General features: G+C 37.5%; 1 protein-coding gene across 5 annotated transcripts in view; it reads right to left on the bottom strand.

The window, feature by feature from the left end:
• MUSK (muscle associated receptor tyrosine kinase) overlaps positions 1-26,805 on the bottom strand; it is a 91,944-nt gene that overhangs the window by 47,643 nt on the left and 17,496 nt on the right. For all 5 annotated transcript variants that reach the window (XM_019946372.3, XM_019946375.3, XM_019946373.3 and 2 more), the window contains exons 3-5: positions 21,025-21,176; positions 16,335-16,462; positions 14,861-15,002 (exon numbers count right to left, since the gene is read on the bottom strand). In XM_019946372.3, coding sequence (XP_019801931.1) covers positions 14,861-15,002; positions 16,335-16,462; positions 21,025-21,176 — 422 coding nt within the window. The remainder of the gene's footprint in view (positions 1-14,860; positions 15,003-16,334; positions 16,463-21,024; positions 21,177-26,805) is intronic.

The following is a 26,805-nucleotide window of genomic DNA, read 5'->3' as shown; positions in this document are numbered from 1 at the left end:
TAAGACACAGCTAGAAGGTACTGAGGGCTAATTTTGAAGCCATATCTTCTAGCTCTTTCTTGCTTGCTATTTCTATCTCTATGGTATCTTCCTGACTGAAGAAAGCTGTTCTTCCAACTGACTTCAGAGGTAGAAGGTTATTTTATTTTATCTTGTCTTTAAATTTCAGTCCGCCTTAGCTGGCTGCATCCCAGATATTGATCATGTTGAACAGCCTTTCTGTAGGTGTTAAAAGCCTGTGCTTAAATCCATTCCTCAATTATCCGAGAAGAATCACTCTAGAAAGAGAAATCCATTCTTCAGGCCCTATTATCAAAACATAGATGCTAATCAATATTAGATTATTTGAATCCATTCTTAAATAGGCTACATTTGTCTCATACAGCACTGTATTTTAAGAATTATTGAGTCAGAGATGCCTGTTAGTAGACAACCATCACAAAGAACAAAAAAGGTCATTTTAATTTTTAATTTTATACTTAAAAAAAATGGCTCGGGGTGGTTGAAAAGAAATCACAGTGAGGCTCTGTGGTACTTTGTTTCTGAACAGATTCTTCTTTTGTTTTCCCATCATTAAAAGAAAACCTGACAATAGTAATGATAAACCTAAGTAAATACCTGGTTTTCCTTTCCTGACTTCTTGGTGGCTAAAGCAAAGAAACCCGATCCTGGTGTGCTGCCACTGTTTACATTTCTGTCCCCTTTGAAGCAGAGCAATGCATAAAGAGGTTTATCCACTGTGGCTCCATCTCTGAAGGGATGGGAGCGCAAGTTCCTTTAGAAAAACATACATGGTACCCTCACAAACTGTGACTCTCTCCTCCAAGTCAGGCTGGCCTGCCTCTGTGACATTTCAATTCTCTAAAGTGGCTTGGGCTGGGAACATTTCTGTGGCCTTGGAGATAATAACATTTTCCTAGCTTGTAAATATGGATGGTGAATAATGACTGTGAGTAAGACATGTTTACCAAGGAAATCAGACAAGAGCCACACAGAGTTAACTTGTTTTGATTTCAGTCCTCGACGTAGCTAGAGCAACGATTAGGAATATTTTTGTTAAAATGGTTCTGAAAGTACATTACAAGTTTAACTGTAAGTCAAAAGTTGAATTTCGGTTCTGATTCACTTTTTTCATTCTAAAAAAAATTATCTGCTGGTTTTAATGGGAGGAGATGCTAAACAGCTTGATGAGGAGGACAGAAGTCGTTATTAGTTTACCCTTTCAAAAGGTTTTTATTTGGGACTAATTTTAGATTTACAGAAGAGCTGTAAAGGAAGCATACGAAAGTTCCCAGGTACTCTTCACTCAGTTTCCTCCAATGTTAACACTGTATATAACTACAGTATATTTATCAAAATCTTCGTTTACTTTTAAATGACATTTTGACCTAATCGCATGAAAAGGAAGATACCTGAGCTCTGACAGTAGTCAAAGAAACTGAAGTTTAATAAGAACCAGCATTTTCAAATTATTTATTTATTTTTTAGCTGACCAGAAATTTTATCTGGGAAAAGAAACAGGAGTCACAACCTTAATCTTAAGTGACACGGTAATATCCCAGTTGTCTAAAGTGGCTTGGCTTGGGAACATTTCTGTAGCCTTTGAGATGGGATTCTGGATGTTCCAGTAGGACTATATATAGGCCTCCAAACTGTAGGGTCCCATGCTGATGAGATGGTAGATATACACCCATTTTAAAATGATGTCCAAGAAAGGTAGCATAGACTATAAACTCAAATAGCTTGTGAGTCAAATTGCAGCTCCTTCCGGTCTTCATAGCGCCTCCAATAGATACTATCCCAAACTCTTTAGTCCATCTTTGACTCCCTGGTTAGGGGTCAGTGTGCCTGTGCTAGCATGATAAGTCTGCCTTTTCCCCTCCCTCACTGAGATGTGATCTGTACCATGAGCTGCCATTCACCCTTCAAAGCCCTGTGAGACCTCACCTCTCTGAAGCTTTCCCTGACCTTTCACTGTCTCCCCTGTCCTGTGTATGTATCCTGCCCAAACTCTATCATTGCAAATATATTGAACTTTAATTACTGTAATTACTTGCTTGCATGTTCACCTTCCTCACTAAATTTGAAAACTTTTCAAGAAATGAACCATGTCTTATTTATCTCTGTAACCTTGGATTTACCTCACTACATGGAATATAGTAGGCACTCAACAAATGAATAAATTTGAAGTTATCCTAATACTAATGGTGAATAAGCTAAGTTTCTTCTTAAATTTTTAAGCTTCATCTGGAATGAAGACATTCCAGGTAGAAATCTTTAAATCAATGTTTCTCAAAGTGTAGTTCATAGACTACCTATGTAAGGATCATTTGGGAGATTGTTAAAAGGCCTTAACAGAGACGCATCAGATCTGAATCCCTGGGGAATGCAACCTAGAGCTATGCCTTTAAAGAAGATCTGATGTGCACTGATGCTTGGAAACCACTACCTTGGAGGAAGAGTTCCATTAGTCCATCAGCTTTGTTATTTCCATCTCTTTTCATAGAGAATTTTGAAGTGAGTCTAATCAATGGTGTGACAGTAAATTAAATGAAATAACAACACATTAGTTTCAAGAAAAGGAGACCTCTTGTTGGTTTAGTGTAACGGATACTATGGCGAAGCTTCAAACTGAATTCTGAGATACATGCAAGCTAGAGCAAAAAAGAAAATAAAGTACATAGCTCTCGCTACAGGAAGGAGTGCAAAATGGTCTCAAGAGAGACCATTGTTTTCTTCCCACGCACTAAATTTTTTTTTTTTTTTTTTTTTTTTGCGGTACGCGGGCCTCTCACTGTTGTGGCCTCTCCCGTTGCGGAGCACAGGCTCCGGACGCGTGGGCTCAGCGGCCATGGCTCACAGGCCCAGCCGCTCTGCGGCATGTGGGATCTTCCCGGACCGGGACACGAACCCGTGTCCCCTGCATCGGCAGGCAGACTCTCAACCACTGCGCCACCAGGGAAGCCCGGCACTAAATTTTTAAAGCAATTTCTCACTTAAGATGTTTTGCAGAGCAGTGAGTGATGGAATGATCAATATTTTCAACAAGATTTTTGGCAAACAGCTATTTCTGTAGTGAATAAAATATGATGTAAGCTTGGGGTATGCACTAAGGTTGCCTCGACTTTCCTGATTTTATACTTTTTTGTGGGGGACAGTTTGATTCTAAACAGCCCATTTCTAGTTTGCCGGTAAAGTCACATCTTCATACAGCTCCTTAGATAGGCATCCTTATATCACTTGTCACAATGGGGCCAAACCAAAGTTATAATCTCTAACAAGTACCAAGAATGCAGGGACAAAGCATTGCTGGTTGAGGGTAGATTTATGTTCTTTGGAAGCAAGAGAAGCAGTTGGTAATGTTGACATTCTATTTATGAAATTTGAGAAGCCTAACCAGCAATATTCTCTGGATATAAGTCATCCAGCTTCGTAACAATGTAAAAAACAGACAACAATACCAACAACAGCCAGTATTAATCGAAGAGCTACCATGTAGACACTGTATATATGCTATCTCAGCCGCTTTTAAGAACTTTATGTTCCAAGTCACATTGCCCCCATTTCACAAAGGGGAAATAGACTTGCAGAGGTTAAGTAAATTATCCAATCTCACGTAACTAGTAAGTGGCAGAGTACTGATCTATGTAACATAAACATAGAAAAAGAAAAGACTCAGGAATGGGGTAATGAAAGATGTCCTGGTCTAGGGGTTAAGACATCCAAGCTCTTGGATAACTTAGGCAAAGTAATCATTTTTCTGGTCTCAAGTTTCCTTATCTGAAGACTAAGGGATTGAGCTATAACTTCTAGGGCTCATTTCAGATTTTAAAGTCGATGGTTACTCTTCTGATAGAACCAAAGTTAATAAAACATCAACTCTATTCTAAATAAAAATTTAGTTTTTGCATTGAACTTTATTGCTTCTACCTCAAGGATAAAGATGACACGTGGAGTAAAGAGCTGTAAATGTCTTTCCAGTTGCTTAAGTCGTTGCTTTCGTTGTACTGAAGTTACTTTAGTTCTAGAACTAATATTGGTAACTATTATTTGAGTGATTTCTCTGTTCCAAGCACTCTTCTAAGAGCTTTAAACATGGTATTGAGGTTTATTCTTTTTCAACTTATGAGATAGGAAGTATTATTCACCTTATTTTACAGGTAGGGAAACTGAGGCACTAAGAAACGAAGTAACCCACCTGAAGTTAACATAAGTAGTAAGTGGTGGAGCCATGGTTTGAACTTAAGCGGTTGACTCTAGTCTCTGCAGCCCAGGCAGTTTTCTCAAAAATCTAGGGCCCATGTTATTAGCCAGTACATTAAGTTCCTTCCAAAAATCATGCCTTGTATAGTTTATCATTGGTGGAAATAAATATACTAATTAAAATTTGAAAGTCACATATTGGATCTCTGAAGGAAACAGGTGAACGTATTATTTGAATTCCATATTGCCATAGAGTCCTGACAGCTTTCTGTGATACCTTTGCATAATTCAAAATAGCTACATTTTGAAATTAAGCCCACTGATGGCACGGTCTTCTCTGTCTCATACAGCACCTGGTGTATTGCTCAAGGAATCTTTGTTGGACGAATTAATGCATTAAAGAGAAAGAAGTTTTCCCTTTTTTTGGTGAATGTATGTTTGAACTTGTACATCTCATTTTAATACCTAAACAATGAAAGTAAAAGCTTACTCCAATTAGAGGATGCATATTTTAGGTCCCAAGAACTTTTCATTTCAAACGATATAATGTCAACATTGTATCAATTTGATTATCTTAAATAATTGAAGACAAATCTTTGAAGCACATTTTCTTTTCTTAAAAGCGATTAAAGAAGCCTAACTGTTCTTCACCTTGAAGTATTATATGTTCAGTGCATAATCATTATATAACACTTGTTTGTCCTTAGAGAACTTTACTGACAACGCTTCAACTAAAGGACCACTTTACCATTGTTTCTCAAAAGCACTACAGAACTTTCTAGATGAGAATGCAGCCTAATCTCCCCTAAAGTTGAAATCAATGGGTCAAACCCTTCTTTCAGAGCATGCACCCTATTAATCATGCAGGTTTAATTTTCCCCATGATAGCCCCCCGGGTTATCGAAGGTTTATGCCTGTTTCTTTTCTTTGGTTTTTAAATGCACAGTGTACTCATGACAGCAAATCAAAGCTGTTAGTGGCATCAGGCAGGTAGAATTGATGCCGGGAACAGGGCCACTGCAAATTTTATTAAGACTGCAATCACTGAGAGCACAGCACACGTTGGGGTTTTAAATACCTCTCTCTGTGGCATTTGTCATATTAAGAGCTGCAGCATAAACAAAGGAAAAAGCAAATCAAATGTATGTAAACATTTCTAGATGCAGTAAGGAAGTCTGATCTCTAGGAAAGAAGACAGCCAGAAGTCTAACATTTTTGAAAACAGTCCCGATCTCTTAGAGTTAGATCTCTTGCCATTTGCCTCTGGGACATCCTATGTGTGTATCTGTTTGGGTCTTTTAGAGTTCTACTTATCTTATGTACTGCGTATGTTTGCCAAAAGTCTTCAACAACAACAACAAAAGCCTCCAATAGACCAGGTCATCCCTAAGGATACATGGTGAAGCTTTTCAGATTGCAGAGAAAGGGGCTGACAGCAATAAAGTGCCCTGTTCAGTGTTGGGAAACTCTTGCCCTGGAGCCGATCAAGTTTGCCAAACGGCTCACCTTCCCTCCTCCTCACTCCCCAAAATGCCTCTCCCAAGTGTGGAGACATGGGTCTCTTTTTGAGGCCCCCTGCAAATAAGGAGTTGTTTAAACGTTAGAGGAGCCTCTATGTAACCCTCTATAGCCCTCTGTGTAGAAGGGTTCTGTTCTCTTCTTGGTCTGCTTCTAGGGCTCTCATTTGCAACTTTATACTATGCCCAGCCGCCTCTTTCCACTGGTGATCACTGACTGAGAACCCTTGGTTCTAGCCTCCCTTCTGCCTAACCTTTTCCTTAATGGCTTAAAGCTCCAAGAGGAAACAAGGCAATAACAGAAAATGCAATTAGCAGGGAGCCCGATCCATTCCAACATCCATCTGTTTTAATTTGGGTCTCAAGTATTCTACACTCCACCAGTTTCTATACACAAAGCAGGATTCGTCTGAATGTGATATTCACAGAATGTATAAGATCCGCCCTCAGCTCCAAATAAATAAATCATTTAATTAATAATTAAGGCAAAGGAGATAAGGGAAGTATAAGGGAAATATGTAAGAATAGAAGAGAAATATAAGAAAATTAGAGATTTGTAGTTTTTTTTAATGGATCCTTTCCAATGATTAAAAAACTCAGAACCATGTTCTTTCTGGCTATAAAAAGAATAATTACATTATCGTATTAGAAGTGTTTAATTTCTGTGGTGTAGTGTTTATGAAACACTTTTTAAGGGAGAATATCCCTCTCGTCAAAATTGGAAAAGTAAAATAAGAATCTGGTACTTCAGAGGTCATTCAAAGCCTCCCCTGACGGCAGCCTCTCCTTGAAAACTTCAGCTCTACCACTCAGATCATCACACTCCATGGTGGTATCGCCCTGCCACTGAGTACTCTGGAGTACTGAGTACTTCGGAGCACTCAGGAGAAAACTTTTTCAATTAAAGACACATAAGAGAAACAGTAGGGATCATTCTTTGGATGCACACATGCCTAAGGTAGAACATGAAGTAGATTGGAGAAAGAGACAACGCTGTCCCTTGACTTAGAAGAGAATTCCTTCCATAGGTCCCTGAGAAGTCACTTTGTCTCTTTTCAACCAAAACTAATGCAGCAAGTATCATTGTTCAGGGCCGGCGGGGGGAGGGGAGACTACATAGAATTATGCTGCTGAAAATGATGTTTTTACCTCTGTGAGGAACTAATTAAAAGAAATGATCTCAAACAGAAGGAACATTTCTAGTTAAATATAAGGAAATCTTTCTGAGCCAATATGATTGATTTATCTTTGTTTTATAGCTGTATATTCATTCTCATATCTGGAGACAGCTAAGGAACCATCTTAGCTAGGGGGCAGAAGCCACAAACAAGGTATGATTGCCATTAAGCTGGGTAAGACAAACCTCAATTTCAGATATATTAAAACGCATAATAAAGAAACAAAAAGTTAGCCAATGCTTGTTGTAAGAAACCAATGACTGTGAGATTCACTCCAAATATGGTAAAATATTTAAAAATGAACATTTAGAAAATGAAATTTTCTATGCAATATGACGTACAGATTTCTCTGGCCCTCATTTATCCTGCCATGAGGGCTATCCTAAAGCCCACTGTCGCAGAGGTACCCGAGAGGGGGGTTAACATTTCCAGAGGGAGAGCCTCCATCGTTGTGAGACTGACAGCTCTTTTCTGCATCCCAGGTGACTATGGAATTTGGGCAACCAGAGACTTCCCTGCCAATGGCAAATCAGTATAGCTATATAGTTCTCACCCAGGAGTGCTTCACTTTTCTATGTGAACTTTCTGTTAATTTACTTTATGAGTCAATAACACCTAACCAAGTGTAGAAAATATTCATTGAGAAATCAGAACCCGTATGGAATTTTACTTTGGATCCTCCAAGCTACTACAGAATCATAAATTCCAGGTTTCTGCCCATAATCAAGAAAGAAGAGTCAAACGAGGAGAGAATTCACCAGTAGCTGCCACTCTCTGAACCTTTTCACTTCCCACTCCCTTACTTCCTCAACTTACTGTCTTTACGGGTTAATTCCCTCCCTAAGGAAATGGCAGCTTCTGTGTTCTGTTTATCATCATCCCACCGCAGACGTTCTTCAGCCAATAGGCAAGAGTTGTGAATATCTAATCAACGTAGGGATCGATTGCCTTTGACAAAACTTTTCCCATCCCTGAGTTTGTTCTAGAGCAACAGAGCTACAAAAATAATATGTAAAACCAATGAACAGAAAGGTTGATGTCACTTGATTAAAATAGTATAATATTTGGAAGAAGTCATTTTTTCCAAAGCATAAATACAAGCATTAATTTTTCCTCATTATAAAGGTCTCTTTATAAAAGTTCAGAAAGTATAAAGCTATATAAAGTATATGATGGAAGGTTACCAACCCCCCCCATGTAATTCTATATGCAGAGATGATGATTATCAACAATTCGGCATTTATACTCCAGTGTATAATATATAACATACTGTTCTTTAACTTACTTTTTCACTTATGAACACATTAATATTTCTAATGGGTTAATATTTCTAAAGAAATAGGATATTGCCTTGCACATGGTAAGCACTATGTAAGTATTAATTAAATTACTACTAATAGAAACAGCAAATATATCGTGCTTACTGTGTGCCACTATTAATTCATGTAATCATTGCAGAAACCTAAGAGGCAGGTCCTATTTTTACCCCTGTTTTAGAGATGAGGAAAATGAGATTCAGAGACAGGAAACAGACGCAAGTCACGTATATGGTGGAAAGTCTTAGAAATTAATACATATAGATCGATCTCATCCTTTTTAATGGTCACACGGAATTTCATCACATATTATGTCAGTCTCCTATTGATGCAAATTTAAATTATTTAAAAAACTTTACTCTTATAAACAACTTTGTGATAATCTTGAGTATATACTTCTGTAAAGAATTCCCTTAGATAAATTTTTAGAAGTTAAATTATTGAGACAAATCTATACACATTTTAAAGTTTGATGGTTATTAAGAACAAAAAACATATCTACTAGGCTACACCAAATTATAAGAATAATTGCAAGTGCTGGTTTCCCACACCCTGTCAATTGTTGTTATTCTAATTGATGTTCTTTGTAAGCAATCTGTCTTTTCTTTAATAATTAACATCACCTTTTTGTCTTCGGTTCATTATGTGTTTGGTTCATTATAATGTGTCTGGGTGTGCAAATATTTCTGTATCTGCTCTTTATTTTTACTATTGGGACTTGGTGTACATCTCGTACTTGATGATTTAAGTTTTCATCAATTTTGGCAAGTTCTCAGGCATCATGCTTTTGAGTATAACTTCTCTTATATTTCTCTATTCTCTCTTTCTATAATTTATATCCTTAATTATTTCTTTTTTTATCCTTAATTATTTCTTAAATTCAATTTCATCTTTCCCATCCCTCTGCACTGAATTCTTAATTCTGAAGAGCTGACTTCTAATGTGTGAATTATCTCTTTATCTCTAATATGCCATTATTCAACCACTGAATTTTAATTTTAACCATTATCTTTTTCATTTGTTAAAATTATATTTAATTCTTTATCGGAACTGTCTTTCTTCTTCCTAATGTATCTTACTTTTTTGTTGTTCCTCCTTTTGTGTCTTTAGTTTAAACATATTTATTTTAGAGTATCTATTATATTGTGTTGTTAATCGAATTTCCTGGGGTTTAAATCCCTTTGTATATTGTGTCAGCTAATTCTCACTCAAGGCGGGTTGTTTCCTGGGGATGCGATAATTTTGTATTGTGAACTCATCCTCAGTGTGGCTTTACCTATGAAAACCCTATGTAACCTGTGTAAGGTGTTTCTTTTTTCAGCGTTTTTGTTGTTAAATTTTTGACCAGGGACTAATTTTTAAAATTTTTCTTTTAAAGTATGGTTTATTTACAATATTGCATTAGTTTCAGGTGTACAGCAAAGTGATTCAGGTTTTTTTCAGATTATATTTCATTAAAGGTTATTACAAGATATTGAATATAATTCCCTGTGCTATACAGTGAATCCTTGTTGCTTATCTATTTTATGTATTTTTTTGTATCTGTTAATCCCATATTCCTAATTTGTCCCTCCCTCTCTCCCTCTCCTTTTTGGTAACCATAAGTTTGTTTTCTGTGTCTGTGAATCTGTTTCTGTTGTGTATGTAGATTGATTTGTATTATTTTTTAGATTCCACATATGTCTTTGCACATGTTTGTCTTTCTTTGAATGATTTACTTCACTAAGTATAATATCATCTAGGCCCATGCATGTTGCTGCAAATGACAATATTTCACTTTTTTTTATAGCCAGGTAATGTTCCGTTCTATATATACCACATCTTCTTAAGCCAGTCATTTGTTTGTGGGCACTTGGGTTGTTTCCATGTCTTGGCTATTGTAAATAGTGCTGCATTGGGGTGCATGCATCTTTTTGAATTCGAGTTTTCATTTTTTCTGGATATATGCCCAGGAATGGGATTGCTGGATCATATGGTAGCTCTATTTTTAGTTTTTTAAGGAACCTTCATACTGTCTTCCATAGTGGCTGTATCAATTTACATTCCCACCAACAGTGTAGGAGGGCTCCCTTTTCTCCACACCCTCTCTAATTTATTATTTGTAGACTTTCTGATAATATACATTCTGACCAGTATGAAGTGATACCTCATTTTGGTTTTGATTTGCATTTCTCTATTAATTAGCAATATTGAGCATCTTTTCATGTGCCTGTTGGCCATCTCTATTTCTTTTTTGGAAGACCTGGGACTAACTTTTATGTTAATTTCTCCAACTGGGGATTCCCAGACTGGCCGGCTGGCAGCATGAATTCAAAAGCAAATCTAATTGAGATACTGTCCTGAGTGTTGGCTATTCATTCATATGAAGAATGAATATTGGCTATTCTTATGAAGAGAAAGACAAGCCTCTGTGTTTCTATGCCAACGGGTAGCATTTTTCTGGCCTATCTTTTCACTTCAGTGGTTCTCAGCTTTATACAAGGGTATCAGCGCTAACTTCCACTTCACAGGGACCCAAGACCTTGACTTTTTCCCTTTAAGAGCCTTAAAACCAATCTTCTACATTATAGAAGTGGGCACTTGTCTCATTACATGGAGGACAGTGCCCAACCAGCTCATGATCTCACCGCTCTGCTTTTCCAATTCCTATTCATTCCTGACTTCTGAATATTTCCATTTTTTCCGTATGAGTTGTACAACTAACCCGGCATTTCTGGCTGTTTGTAGTGGGAAGATTTTCATATTATCTTGTTGGCCGTGTTGCTGGAGTTCTAAGTGTGTAATCCCGGGTTTGTGTATTTAGTACCTAAAGATTCCATGAGTCATCATTTCAAGCATTCTCTTCCAATATTCACAAATCCTTTGCCCTCTTTTCTTTCCTGGCAAAACTCCAATGCTTATATCTGGCCTTTGGATTTGGCTTTCTACTTATTCCAACTTACACCTGTACTGCTGAGCAACCCTGCAGGAAAACCTGCAATGAAGCAAATTGATGCCACTCTGTATTCATAGTCCTGTTCTCTGCTAAAATCTGAATGTTCCCCAGCAAGCCTAGTTTCCCTGTGAGTCATCTCCCCCATTCCCCACAGCTATTTTAAAACCTTTCCACTCTCCTCATCCCGCTGCCCCCCTTTACAGAAGTATTTTCAGAAGATAACCTTACTTCCTACTTCTGAGAGGAAATAGAGCCCATCAGAACAGAGCTTTCTCAAATTCCATCTGCCCAACTTATGAACTCATTTACACTGGCATACACCTCTTTTCTCCTTCTTCCTATTATGAGGAAGGAAGTTTCTTCTTCCTGTCTGAGTAATCATATAATTGACCACTGAAGCTGAGATATTTTTGAAAGTAAAAGAAGGACTCTATTAATAATTATTCCAGGACAACAGGTGTAAACCAGAACTGTCCTGGGCAAACTGGGACATGCGGTCACCCCCTATATAAAGTTTATTGCTGAATACATCTGTTTTGCCTTCCCAAGCACCACAGTCCCTTGAACATTCCACCTCTCTTCTGTATATTCAAATTTTCCTTCTCTCTGGGTTCCTTCTCGTTAATATTTTAACACTGTCCATGTTTTTTCTTAAACATTTCAATCTTTTAAAAAGAGATATCATGCAAAACCACGCTTCCTATGTGCCAAAGATGCCTCCAACTACTGCTAACTTTTTTGACTCATCCCTTTTCTCTGCCAAATTTATTGAAAAAAATTGTCAGCATACACTGTCTCTCTTTTTTTCAGTTGCTGTTCTCCTTCATTCACAGAATTCTGGCTTCTTCCCCATCCCCATTCTGACATCACTCTTGACAATGTCACACATGATTCTCTCATTTTTTAATAGAACAGACAGTATTCAGTGTTACCCCATTTCTTAGGTGCCTCCATCTGTGCAGCCTTGAGTGAATTAGTTATCCTCTGTGTTCCTCGGTTTCCTAAAATGGTACAATTATAGGCCGTTCCTCAGTGACTGTTCGTGAAAATTAAAATAAAATAATACATGTAAAGCATTTAGGATTTTAAAATGTTAGCCATCCCGTTGCTCGTCCTTTTCGAAAAACATCCATGTTTGGTCATGGTTGAGTTAGACGGTCCCATCAGTAATTTTGCATGCCACTGTTTGAATCTTTTAAGGCAAGGCGTCAGGGTAGAATATCTTTACATTGCCATTCCAGAGACCCGGCGGCCTGAGGATGGCAATCTAGAAAGGGAGCTAGCTTTACTTCTGTGTCCAAGGGTGTTTCTTTCATGTTTGTTATGGCTGCTAGGATTTAGCAAACACACTGTACTAAATCCATAACCTGGCATGCTTAACCTCATTAGAAGCTCACAATGGCAGACAAACCATATCTTTCCCTGACATATCTATTTGCCCTCAATGTAGCCCCACATCAACTAGCACTTACAGGGCTCTCATTCTGATATGCTCAAACTAATTTGCAGAGTTACCGATATAATACATAGCAAATGCTCATCTGTCCTAACTGACCATGGCCAGCTTCATCTTTAGCCCTCACCATTGCCAAGACAGCAGGCATTTGAAGGCACGTTGGGATTCTTCCAGTGACTTCTTAGTTGCTTTTTCACCTGCTCTGAGTTGTTGGTTGAATTGGCCCTTCCTTTAAAATAGGTCATGTTTGCATTATATCTTGTGGACATGCCTCCACTATTTCTTTAGGTGGAAGCCAATTTTTCAGAGCTTCAATAGCCAAAGCAGATTTTCTGCAAAATTTATCTTCTAATAGTAATAATTATAGTTGATACCATTTACTAAATGCATAATATATACCAGCAGCTGTGCTAAGCATGTCACATATTTTCATGTCTATTGACTAATAAGGATTAAAATGGAGTAGAAATAGACATGTGTGCTAAAATGAGCATCTTAACCTACTGGTAGAGTAACTTTAAATGATATTATGAGCTTTCAGTACTAGCAAGTTTAATAAAATCTCTAGCATATATTAATTACTAACACAATGAACATGATCGTTTCAGTGTTTGGAAGAAAGGAGAGTGTTCAGTTTTACTGATAGGCATGATACAAAACTAAATGGCAAGGCAAGACCAGACTGTGTAATTGAACTCCAACTAATGAGATCTGTGATAATTTTCTCTAGGCCAAAGCTAAACCAAATGGTTTCAATATCTTTGAAGACAGTAACCTAAACAATCAGTATTTGATGTTATAATGCAGTGGGCTCATATTTCATACCTTGAAGAGGGAAATATTTATGATATTGTACACAAATGGATAACATTGGTTCTGTATCCCTCCACATATAGTTCAAGGAAACACTGGATCTAGGCAGACATTCACTGTGTCTGAAAGTGGGACTGAGTGTGTTTGTATGTTTATTTAATTTTCACTCCATAAGTTACATCAGCTGGTTGTTGCATTCTGAGCTTTAAATAGCACTGATAATTTAAAAGATATTAAATTCTAGCAGCTGTGCAAAAAATATATTCTTTTTACATCTGACAACCACTATTCCCTCCAACCTCATTCCTTTCCATGAACAGTTAATTGAAATGAGATCATCAAAGCTGTGAGAAGAAGGTCTAGCTAGGAAATAAAGATAATCTTAAAGAAGCTAATGGAAAACTGTATGATTGAGAAGGAAGAAATGTAGGAAAGGCTCGATTTTGGCCTAAGAGAAGGGTGACATCAAAGTAAGCTATGGGGAAGCTGTGAAGTCTTCCCCAGCTGAACTATAATTTGTGCCAGTGTGTGATAATCACTTTATCAATCAGATAACAGAAAAGGAAGTGATAACTCCTATAGTCAACATTTACTGAGTTTTACAAAGCGTCAGACACTCTGCTAAATACTACCAGTAATTTATCTCATTGAATACCCACAACAAACCCCACTTTGCAGATAAGAAAACTGAGAGCCAGAGAGGTTAATTCTAAGGCCTGTAACAGGAGGAGCTGGGAAGAGTTTTGTACTCAGTTTACTCACCTCGTATAGGCATGCTGGTAGTTTCTATTTTTAAGCAAAATATGTTATAATTTTAGGTCAAGAAGGAGCTGAGGACCAAATGGATAGAATCCCTAGCTCGACCTGGATTCTGATTTCTCAGTGAAGATATTTCACAACCAGTTCTTGGATTAATTGACTTAAAGGAACACTTTAAAAAACGGAAAATATTTTGACAATGTAACTCATAGAAGTAGGACCGTTTGGGGTTATACATTTTGAGCCAGTATTATATTTTTCTCAACCCTTTGTGACAATACAATTGGAAAGAAGTTACTTTTTTTCTTTTCTTTTTGATACATTTTTAAGACACGTCTTCTATGCTGAAAAAAGATAAAATGAATATCTTCAAATTTATAAACAAGGGAGAATTGTCCAAGCCAAGAAGACGTTCTAAAATGATATCCTATTGTTTTAGTATTATAGTGACTTTAGTCAGTTTTGGTTAATTGATGGGCTATAGATGGAATATGACCTGTTATACAAAGGAACGATTTTTTTCTCGTTTCAAATTTTTGAGTGTTGACCTAACGGTCTAATATCTGGAATAAATGAGGGAAATGAACTACCTACTGCCTCTCTGTTTTGCAAGCTGAAATGATTCACAGTAGAGCGTGAGGCCCTCAGCTAGCACTGTAATGGGAAGGAACGCAGCTCCTTACCCTCAACTTCCAGCTTCGCCAACTTGGAATATGCCGTCCCGAGGCTGTTTTTTGCCACACATCGATAATGTCCTGCATCTTCCTTTTGCACATTATGAATCCTTAAACTCCCGGATTCAAGAACCGCAGTGCGGGAGTTTTCCTGCCGGGGACAGGAACATGAATTAAAAATGGCCATAGGTCTGTCAAGGACACATTTGCTATATTTCATCTAGTCATCACTATCATTCTTATCAAAAATATTATTTTAACATTTATTTGGCATTTATTATGGGTAACGTACAATAATAAATGAGATAGTATAAGATTACCAAAATTAATTTTAATAACAATGCCATAAGATATAGTTATTTTTATTTTCTTTCATTATATGAGGACCCCAAGGCTTATTGGATGTCCTACATCAACAAGCCTTATTTTAGGAGTTTCTTTGATATCTAAAAATGTCACATCCAGGTCTGTTTGATTAAAAGCATTGCTTTTAACAGCCATGCTTACTGCCTATATGGTATCCTTAGGGGAATATATGTCCTTTGAAAAGTTCGAAAATTCTACAGATAATACAAAAATTGGTCTTTATAGTTAAAATGTTACATCTATCTTCTCTCTGGGGACTCTAAATTCATATAGAGCCACCCCCTGCTTTTATTGTAGAAAATATAACAAAAGGAAAGCCAGAGAATTATATAGATTACCATAAAAAATGAAAATTATTTGTTTTATTTTAAATAAAACAAAGCTAATTGATATTATGTTTTATTTCAATTAATTGACATATATCAACACCTATGTATTCCCCATGGAATACTCTGAGTACAGTAATATGAAAAACATAATGTCTTTGACCTCACTGAGTTCACAGTTGGTAGGTTATACAAGGATGGAAAGAGACGATGGTGATGCAGTATAGTAATTTATCAATAAATGTAGGTATAAGATACAAAGCAGTACAAAATAAGCGTGTGAATACTGCATTTCAAGTTTGACTACTGTATGTGATTGAGGTTGTTGTCAAGGTGGTTTGTTCACCAGTCTTGATGCTCTAACTTCACTCCAGAATGTTCTCATTCCTTTTCTTCCGAACCTTATTTCTCTCTCTCCTCCCAGAGACGATTTGTCAGGTCTAAAGCTTGGAGCTTAGTTCCATTTTTTAAATCTCATGAGTCTCAAAGATTCAATGTTGAAAAATAAATGATTCAAATACCAACCAACAAAAAAGACTGTAGCTTTGCTCTGCTTTGCCTCCTTTATCATCCTTAACACTACTGGTTCCTATCTCTTTTTTCCCCTACTCAGCCCCAACTGGAATGCCTTACAATTTGCATATATGGGAACAGAAATATTAAAGTTTGGTTAAATGTTGTACATGGAAAAAAGTTTATACTAAGTTTATAAGTGTGCGACTGAGCTTGCAAAGGATTGTTGTATTTGACAATGTGTTGTATATACGTGTTTTAACATAACAATCACTTACCCTGAGAGCACTGTCCCCCTTGATCCACGACACTGATGGTTTGGGATTGCCCATTGTAGTACATGGTAGAACTGCCTTTAATCCTTCTATTATTTTTATGTTTATGGGAGGACGAGTTATTTTAGGTTCTAAAGGGAAATGAAGGTTAAAAATTAAAAAGCAATATGGCTTTATTAAACTTAGAGTTTCTAAGTTTATGTTTAATTATAAATATACATTAAAAATATTCTTAGGCTTATTATAATACAGAATTCACCAAATGCTAAGACATGTTTTTAGTGGCTATCAAACAGAAATCATTTTTGAAAATTTAGGTTATCTCTGTTTTATCTTATTTGAAAAATCAGTTCATAAAACATATTAGGAGTTTATAATTATCATAGTATTCTGCACTTTTAAAATAGTTAATAAAAAGTTGATTAAAATAAACTGATAGGGGCTTCCCTGGTGGCGCAGTGGTTGAGAGTCTGCCTGCTGATGCAGGGGACACGGATTCGTGCCCCGGTCCAGGAGAATCCCACATGCCGCGGAGCGGCTGGGCCCGTGAGCCATGGCCGCTGAGCCTGTGTGTCCGGAGCCTCTGCTCCACAGCGGGAGAGGCCACAACGGTGAGAGGCCCGCGTACCGCAAAAAAAATAAGTAGATAAATAAATAAAAATAAACTGATAACAATTCAACATCACGTAATTCATAGCAACAGACATGAAAACATATGAAAGTAAAGTTTTGATATAAGTTTTATTTGTATAATTCTGAGTTATGTCTACTTTCCCTTTGGTTTCCATCTTAATTTGACTATTAAGTTTGATGATTAAAAATTAGATACATTTATCCTCTAGAAAATAAATCAAATGTTATTATACTTGTAATCAGAGAAATTCTGTAATACAATCCAGAGTAACTCTACTCTGCAAAGCCAACTTGCGTATACTGTTCTGTGAAACACTCCTAAATTCATTTGTTCAGAAGAAATAGTTTATGTCAGTTAATTTTTATTCTCCAACATGGAGCTTTCAGAGGAAGACGTTATTAAATCTATTGCATAGAAGTACTGACAAGTTCAGGATGCCAGTGATTTTACTATTTGAAACATTCATAAAATAATGAAAACTACATTTATTTCCTAAGGAATCTTATGTTACAGTTACAAAGCAGAAGACTGTCTTTGCAGGAGAGACTACTGAGAAATAGATGCATTTTATTTTTTTCAGGTCATGTGCCATAATCAATTTGTTACTTTACATAGAAGAGCAGGAAATAAGGATTTTTGCCCTTCTACTTCAATTGTGTGTGTGTGTGTGTGTGTGTGTGTGTGTGTGTGTGTGTGTGTGTTGGAGGGACATGGTTTGGTGGTGGTTATAAGTGATATTTGCAAAGACTGCATGGTCTATTGATTTTTTTTTTTTTTTTTTTTTTTTTTTTTTGCGGTACGCGGGCCTCTCAGCGCTGCGGCCTCTCCCGTTGCGGAGCACAGGCTCCGGACGCGCAGGCTCAGCGGCCATGGCTCACGGGCCCAGCCGCTCCGCGGCATGTGGGATCTTCCCGGACCGGGGCACGAACCCGTGTCCCCCGCATCGGCAGGCGGACTCTCAACCACTGCGCCACCAGGGAAGCCCTGTCTATTGATTTTTAATCTAGCTATTTATTGCCATTTAGAGGTGGTATGACCCTGCAGTGTGGCAAAGATACAAGATAGGCTTTAAACATGTTATAGAAAAATATCAACGTTGTCACCTTGTCTGCGATCTAAAGCATACGATGCTCATTCTCATCAATGACAGTGAATACCTATGCTTAGACAATGACTAGGCGCCTCAGTTGTGAGTTGAGTTGTCATACAGCTGTTGGCAAAAGCTTAGCTTAGGAGTTGATACACCTGTGATATAGTCAAAGAGAGTATTATTCATTCCTTCCATTGGGCTCCCTGAACTGATCCCTATGGCAAACCTGAGTCACAGATAATGTCTTAGGCAGAAAACCTTTGCTTCAAGCAAATAACTCCTGTCTTCTCAATGAAATAGATGTCTTTGTCATCTGTTGGTGAGAGCTCAGGAGAACCTTTGCGGGCAATTGAACATTAAGAAAACTAGGAATGAACTGAGTATTGATGTGGAGTCATGGATTCCCCACCCTAAGGGAGCATGATTCAGGGGGAGCCATGAGCACTGACTAATCAGAACTGGTCATCTTGCTGAAGTGGGATGCTGGAAGTGTCCTGCTACGCCAAGACTGAACCCTTAGTTGTTGGACCATAAGGAATCTGGGGGAGGGAACTCCCGAAGGAGGTCTGAGGGTAGTTGGAGTAGCCATGGGGGTGGGGACCTCGAGGGTCTCAGGAAACAGCTCTTTAGCAAGCAGTGTGGAAGCATTCCAAAATTTTAACAGTTGGGACGGCCACACCAGTGTATAGCCACCTGAAGTGTGAGCTTTCCTAAGGAGAGAGTGGAGAAAAGAAGAGGAGAGAAGAAAAAAAGAGGATTTAGGATAGAACCAAAATCAAGAACATTTAGTGTCAGAAAAATATAAGCAGTATTCAAAGGAAAAGTAGTACCACAAAGTAGTGAAGTACTTAAATGTACTCTTTGGACTCACACCTTCATTCTTCAGCAAAAGAGAACATCCCAGCTTCCTTACTTGGTGTTCTTACTGCCCCACATGCTGAAAGAAAGCCTGCTTGTGGGTACATCCCAACCTCTTTACCCTCAGAACCCCCAGATCAGCTTCCCCACGATGTCCCACTAGCCCCACTATATACCTATTATAGTTAATCTCGGACAGCATTTATAGGTGTGACCAAACATAAAAGATTAACAGACATGTGAGAACAACCATGAACATGAAGAAAGAGAATCAAAATAAAATCAAAACTTAGCCTGAAGAAAACAGCAATAAAGCAGGTGAAAGAAGAAAATGCTTTAAAAAAGTGCATTAATAGTATCCTTAGATGAGTGAATGTTGCATCATACACATAAAGTTGGCTATGAAGAAAAGGAGCAGTCAGGGAAAAAATAATACCTAGAAATTAAAAATACGGGTTTTTAAGATCAAAGTACAGAATGTAAGGTCAGAATAGCAGAATGGTCATACTGAAGACCAAATCCATGATATAGAAGGAAAAGCCAAATAAATCTCCTAGAAAGTAGAATATCAAGATAGATATGTAGGAAATATGAGGAGAAACAATTGGAGTGCAAAATAAAGACTTTCAGCCACACAAACATTCAGAAAATGCATCTCACGTGCTCACACTGAAAAGAAGCAGCAAACCACTTCCTCCAGCAAAACAATAACAATAAAACCAAAAGATAAAAGATGTAAGAAATAGTGATAAAGTCAACAACAAAACCTCATAATAAACGTTCCGGGTGGAACTGGATTCCACCGTGCTTTGTATGGTGCCAATATGCATGTTTCTGTGATTCTTCTCATCAGTACTGTGACATCAGAGAGGAGAAAATAAAGGTTACTTCATTACAAGGTTGAGAGTTTGCAAGCAGCAGGTGCTATAGCACAGGGGGTCATGAGATTTGAGGATGCTGGTAAGGGCTGCGAGATGATGCCACACTAGGTAGGACAGAGAACAAAGTGAAGAGAGAATTGAATGAAGTGCCCATTGGGGGTCGATGGAACAGAGACCCCCCCCCAATGGAGTTAAGGGCAGGAGAACATGACCATGATTGTGATCGTATGGAATGGGAGGAAGGGTGTGAGAGAGCTAGACTCTGTTCTTAGCTGAGAAGGAGACAGATGGAGTTTGTGCCTTCAGTTTGGAGGCAAATCATGAGTGTGGGAAACTAGTTTCCTCATCGGACAGAGATGGAAATAGAAATGTCCATGTTCAGGATGTGACCTACTGGGGTTTAAGATTTGAAATACAGTCCATTTCCTGGGGGTGACAAGGTCATAGATTGGGTAGACTGATAAAGAGTTAAGGCAAACATCACTGGACTTGTGAAGGTCAAGGAGCTATAGGATGAAGTGGACAGTGGCTCTGAATCATGGCTGTTGAAATCGCTTAGGATAATGGCAAGAGTAGGAATGGATAGAAATTTAATAAATCTGGAATCAAAATCTTTGAGAAATATGGGAGAGGACCTAGAAGTGAGTAGCTGACTTGATGAATAGAGTTAGAGAGAATGTCAAAATGGCAAAAGCCCTCATGAGAGGAAAGGTTTTGCACAGGAATACAAAATATAATGGCTTAAAAGCCACCATGAAACATCAGTACATGCTAGCCTTGTTGACATGAAGTGGGGAAGAAATAGCCTCCCTTTAAGCAGAAAAGTCACTCAAGTTTGAAAAGTCGCTCAAGAAAATCAAGTTTGAAACAAGGCAAAAGGGTAGGAGAAGAGTCTGCAAAGAGGTTTTAGATTAAAAGGGTGTTTGGTTGTCATGAAACTGTTTTGAAGATTCTAAAGGGAAGCTCCTGGTGAAAGATGTCAGGGTGGCACAAATAAAGAGACATATAAAGGCATGAAAATGGGAGACGGTAGAGAACAATGAGGCTTGCCTGTAGGATGGTGGTTGATGGCAGGAATAAGAGGTGTGGGACTGTCTCAAGGTTGTGATTTGAACTTGAACTTGTCTGGCTGCCTGAACATACAGGTATGCGGGAGGCTCTATTTACTGCCTGCTTCAAAATGTACCAAGTCAGCTTTGAAATGAATGGATGATTCTCTTTCCTACTCACTCATCTTCACTTGCAGAGCTCCACAGCTCTCGGCAGCTCCTCCCACGCCATTGTTGGCTATGCAGCAGTAAATGCCGTCATCGCTGTCTTCCACGCTCAGGATGGTGAAGAGCTGACCGTTCTCCCGAATGCTGTACCGGGTGTCAAAGAGCCTGTGGGTCGCAGAGGATTATGGCAGGTTAGGGCCCCATCTGTGATGTTTTGGCTATGATTAAATGATCACACAGATGGCTTACCAATGGAGGAAGTAGACTAAAGGTAAGAGGAAATTCGATTGAGTTCTGAATAACAGAATAAGCGTATTTGGGAATTGAAAGCTAACATTATATTCTAATCTTTCCTAGGCTCCAATAATCAGAGCAGTGTTGAGTCCTTCAAAAATAACTTCAGAAGGTGATGTCTGTTGATGAGACCAAACATAAAGTTATTTATTTAGGAAAGTATATATCATTACCCAAGATATGAGTTCTGCCCCATATTTACTGGGAAGTAGCAGCTAGATAATGAAAACACACACACACACACACACACACACACACACACACACACACACACACATAAGTGCAACTAGCAGAAAGGGATAAACAGATACTCACTACTGTATATAAAACAGATAAACAGCAAGGACCTGCTGTATAGCACAGGGAAATATATTCAATATCTTGTAATAACCTATAAGGGAAAAGAATCTGAAAAAGAGCATGTGTGTGTATGTGTGTGTGTGTGTGTATGTATATATGAACCGCATCTCTTTGCTGTACACCTGAAACTAATACATTGTAAATCAACTATACCTCAATTTTAAAAAATGGAAAAAAAAAAGAAAGAGTTAAATATTTATAGAAGTAACTACCACTTAACTATTTGTTCATTCATTAATCAAATGTTTGTTGAGTGCCTAACAAGTGCCAGGTACAGTGCTAGTTCCTTGGGACACATAAGGAAGCAAAAAAGGTCCAAACTGTAGAAATACAGGTTTTACATATATTATCTCACTAAATGACATGCAGTGTGAATGTTGAGAAGGAAATTAGGACAAAAGAAAGAAATTTGAGCGGAAGCGTCAACCTAAAAGTGAGTTTTATGACCAAATATCCTTTACGCTAAATCCGTATATTAGGCAGAGTAAAGCACCCCACCCCCAGCAAAGATCCATGTCTGAATCCCCAGAACCTGTGAATATGTTACCTTACAGGGCAAAAGGGATTTTGCAGATGTCAGGGATCTTAAAATAGAGTATCCTGGATTATCCAGAGGGACCCAATGTAATCATTAGTGTCCTTAAAAGATGGAAGAGGGAAGCAGGAGGATCAGAGGATGAGCTGTGACGGTGGAGGCAGAGTATGGAGTGACACAGCTGCTGGCTTTGAAAATGCAGGAAGGGGCCAAGAAGTGCAGGCAGCTCCGAGAAGCTAGGGAAGGCAAGAAATCAGACTTTCCTCTGGAGCCTCCAGAAAGCATGCAGCCCCGCCAACACCTGGATTTTCGCCCAAAGAGCCCTATTTCAGACTTCCGAACTCCGAAACTGGGAGATAGTAAATTTGTGTTGTTTCAAGCCATGAAATGTGCGGTAATTTGTTACAGTAGAAATGGGAAAAACTAACACGACATGAAAACAAAAACTGTAAAGGGAATGGAATTTTGATTTTTCTAATTCAATGGGTGGCTCCCATCACACACTGATCTTAAAGAGGAAAAAAGGGATGGAGTAATTTTTGGTCTAATGTGACTAAGGATAATATAATCACTGGGTAGTTCATTAAATCACATCAAATAACTGAGGATAGCCATGATATTCACTCTCATGTAGTTTTTGCTTTGTATAAGTTTTCATGGAAAATATGAATATTGGAATATCTTACAGATGTGCTTGTGGACCAAGAGTCCAGCCACTCGGTGAAATATAAACTTCCAAGATTTATAATCTGTGGTATCACTGCTGCTTAATTCAAGTACATAAATTGCTTTTAGATTGTGAGGGACACAAGTATTTATAATTTTCAAAATATAAATTGTTCTTTTTTATTGAAGTATACTTGATTTACAATATTATATTAGTTTCAGGTGTACATAGCACAGTGATTCAGTATTTTTAGATTATACTCCATTAAAGGTTATTACAAGATAATGGCTATGATTCCCTGTGCTATACAATATATCCTTGTTGCTCATCTATTTTCTACATAATAGTATGTATCTCTTGATCCCATATGCCTAATTTGCCCCTCCCCCATTCCTCTCCCCCATCCCTCTCCCCCATCCCTCTCCCCTTTGGTAACCACTAGTTTGTTTTCTATGTGAATCTGTTTCTGTTTTGCATATACATTCGTTTGTATTACTTTTTAGATTTCATATGTAGGTGGTATCATACAGTATTCGTTGTTCCCCATCTGACTTATTTCACTAAGCATAATATTCTCGAAGTCCATACATGTTGCTGCAAATGGCAGAATTTCATTCTTTTTTATGGCTAAGATTCCATTCTAAATATATACCACATCTTCTTTACCCATTCATCTGTTACGGACACATGGGTTGCTTCCATGTCTTGGCTATTGTAAATACTACTGCTATGAATTTGGGGTGCATATATCTTTTCAAATTAGTGTTGTCATTTTTTCTGGATATATACCCCAGAGTGGAATTGCTGGATCATATAATACTTTATTTTTAGCTTTCTGAGGAGCCTCCATACTGTTTTACATAGAGGCCACACCACTTACATTCCCATCAGTAGTGTACAAGGGTTTCATTTTCTGCACACCCTCTCCAACATTTGTTATTTGTAGACTTATGATAGCTGACTGGTGAGAGGTGATATCTTATTGTTGTTTTTTCTAATAATTAGTGATGTGGAGCATCTTTTTGTGTGCCTGTTGGCCATCTGTATGTCTTCTTTGGAAGGATGTCTATTCAGGCCTTTTGCCCATTTTTTGATTGGGTTGTTTGGTTTTTTTTTTGATACTGAGTTGTATGAGCTGTTTATATATTTTGGATATTAACCCCTTACTGGTCATATCATTCGCAAATATTTTCTCCCTTTCTGTAGCTTGTCTTTTTGTTTTGTTGGTGTTTTCCCTTGCTGTGCAAAAGCTTTCAAGTTTAATTAGGTCCTTTTTGTTTATTTTTGCTTTTATTTCTTTTGCCTTAGGAGACAGATTCAAAAACATATTGCTATGATTTATGTCAAAGAGAAATTTTTCAGAACTGTTTTAGATTTATAGAAAAATTGGAAAGGTAGTACAGAGAATTCACATATATCCCCTACATCCAGTTTCCCACATCTTAGGTAAGTATGGTACATTTGTTACAGGTAATGAATCACCATTGATACATTATTAACTAAAGTCATAGTTTATTCAGATTTGTTTTGTTTTTACCTAATGTCTTTTTCTGTTGCATAATCTCTTCCAGGCTACTACATTTAATTTATTTGTCTCATTTCCTTAGGCTCCTTCTAGCTTTGACATTTTCTATGACTTTCCTTGCTTTTGATGACTTGACAGTTTTGAAGAGTACTGGTCAAATATTTTGTAGGATGCTCCTCTATTGGAATTTGTCATATGCTTTTATCATGATTAAATTGGGTTTATAGCTTTGGGGAGGAAGACCACAGGTAGAGTGCCATTTCATCACATCATAACAAGGGTACTACTATCAATATAATTTCTCACTATTGACATTGACATTTATCACCTGGCTGAGGTAATGCTTGTCAAGTATCTCCTGTGTAAAGTTATTCATTATTCCTCAAGAAGCACTCAATTGTATTTTCAAAACGTAATTTCTTCCTATTTCACATATCCTTTGACTAACAACTATCTGAACCTGTTGCTCCGTTTATTTCTTATTTATTTGTAACATATTTTTGCCATACAATAAAGGGAAGATTTAAATTTATTAAAAGTAATTTTATTCATAGTATTATAAGCCAAGTTAGAATATTTATGGTTTCCTGAACCAGACTTATAATGTTGATTTTCTTTGCATGATTTGAAAAAAACTCATTTGTTGTCCATTTCTTCATCTACTTACAATATTGGAAGATAAACACATGAGAGGATTATAGGGCAATAGTTTTCAAAGTTATTTGACAATGTAGGCAACAAACTTCCTTCTTGGACAAGTTAAAAGATGATGATGGGGAGAGTAGTCTTTGAATATTGACTTTTGAATACTGACTGCTATCTAACACCTATTATAATTTCAAAGTAGAGAAGAATATAAATAATATCCCAGTATATAAGCAACAGTAATATATTACATCATGTTGTAATATAAAACTATTTATAACTTCTACTGTAATAGTGTCACAGGTACTTTATTACCACTGTTATTCATGATGTATATTAAATGAGGTTTTCCTGTATTGTTTAGGAATAGTCAATTTTATTATAGAAGACAAAGACATAAGATGGATAAAACTCATAAAAAGTGTTAAGCATATAAATTGTAAGGCTAATAACTTATGAGATATTGGTAAAATGACTTGTAAGTAGAGATAAAAAGTAAGCTACTGACTTATGAAATATAGGCAGAATTGATAAATTGTGTTGAATATAGGTAGTAAATAAAATTGCCACCTACTAAACATAGATGGAATAAATTAAAAATATGATGGAACAAAGAAGAGCATTATTTATGGTAGGAAGAGATGGAAAGACAAGTTCATTATTCTGCCACCTCTAGACTGACAACTTTGTCACCTTGAAAACAACCACCCACTGGTGATATACACTATGGCCCCATTATGGTCCCATGAGCTGTATCCAGGAAACACAGTTAAAATCCATGGCTGTTGAGCAGGTTAATTGACAAGCTCTGGCCAGGTATATTTATCCCTGCATCCCTCCAACAGGGCAAATATATATCATTGGCTTCAGGAACCCTCCACCTGTGGGCCCTTGCTCAACCTCAACTCTGTTTCTTGTAAGAACACCACAGTGGGGACATCTGAGGCACAGGGAAGAGAGACTGGACATATAAACATTAAGTAAACCAAGATTCCTAAGTATATTAACTTGCCCTATTTCTTTCCCCTTGTTTCTATCTATGTATTTTATTAACATCATTATTGGAGTAAAATTGCTTTCCAATGTTTTGTTAGTTTCTGCTGTATAACAAAGTGAATCAGCTATATGTATACATATATCCCCATATCCCCTCCCTCTTGGATCTCCCTCCCACCCTCCCTAGCCCACCCCTCTAGGTGGTCACAAAGCAGCGAGCTGATCTCCCCGTGTGATGCAGTTGCTTCCCACTAGCTACCTATTTAACATTTGGTGGTGTATATAGGTCAATACTACTCTCTCACTTCGTCCCAGCTTACCCTTCCCCCCCCCCATGTCCTCATGTCCATTCTCTACATCTGTGTCTTTATTCCTGTCCTTTCCTTAGGTTCATAAAAACCATTTTTCTTTTCTTTTTTTTTTGATTCCATATATATATGTTAGCATATGGTATTTGTTTTTCTCTTTCTGACTTACTTCACTCTGTATGAGAGACACTAGGTCCATCCACCTCACTACAGATAACTCAATTTCATTTCTTTTTATGACTGAGTAATATTCCATTGTATATTATGTGCCACATCTTCTTTATCCATTCATCTGTCGATGGACACCTAGGTTACTTCCATGTCCTGGCTATTGTAAATAGTGCTGCAATGAACATTGTGGTACATGACTCTTTTTGAATTATGGTTTTCTCAGGGTATATACCCAGAAGTGGGATTCCTGGGTCATATGGTAGTTCTATTTGTAGTTTTTTAAGGAACCTCCA

The sequence above is a fragment of the Tursiops truncatus genome, chromosome 6, assembly GCF_011762595.2.
Source record: "Tursiops truncatus isolate mTurTru1 chromosome 6, mTurTru1.mat.Y, whole genome shotgun sequence".
Taxonomy (NCBI): domain Eukaryota; kingdom Metazoa; phylum Chordata; class Mammalia; order Artiodactyla; family Delphinidae; genus Tursiops; species Tursiops truncatus.
This window is presented reverse-complemented; position numbering and strand designations above follow the sequence as displayed.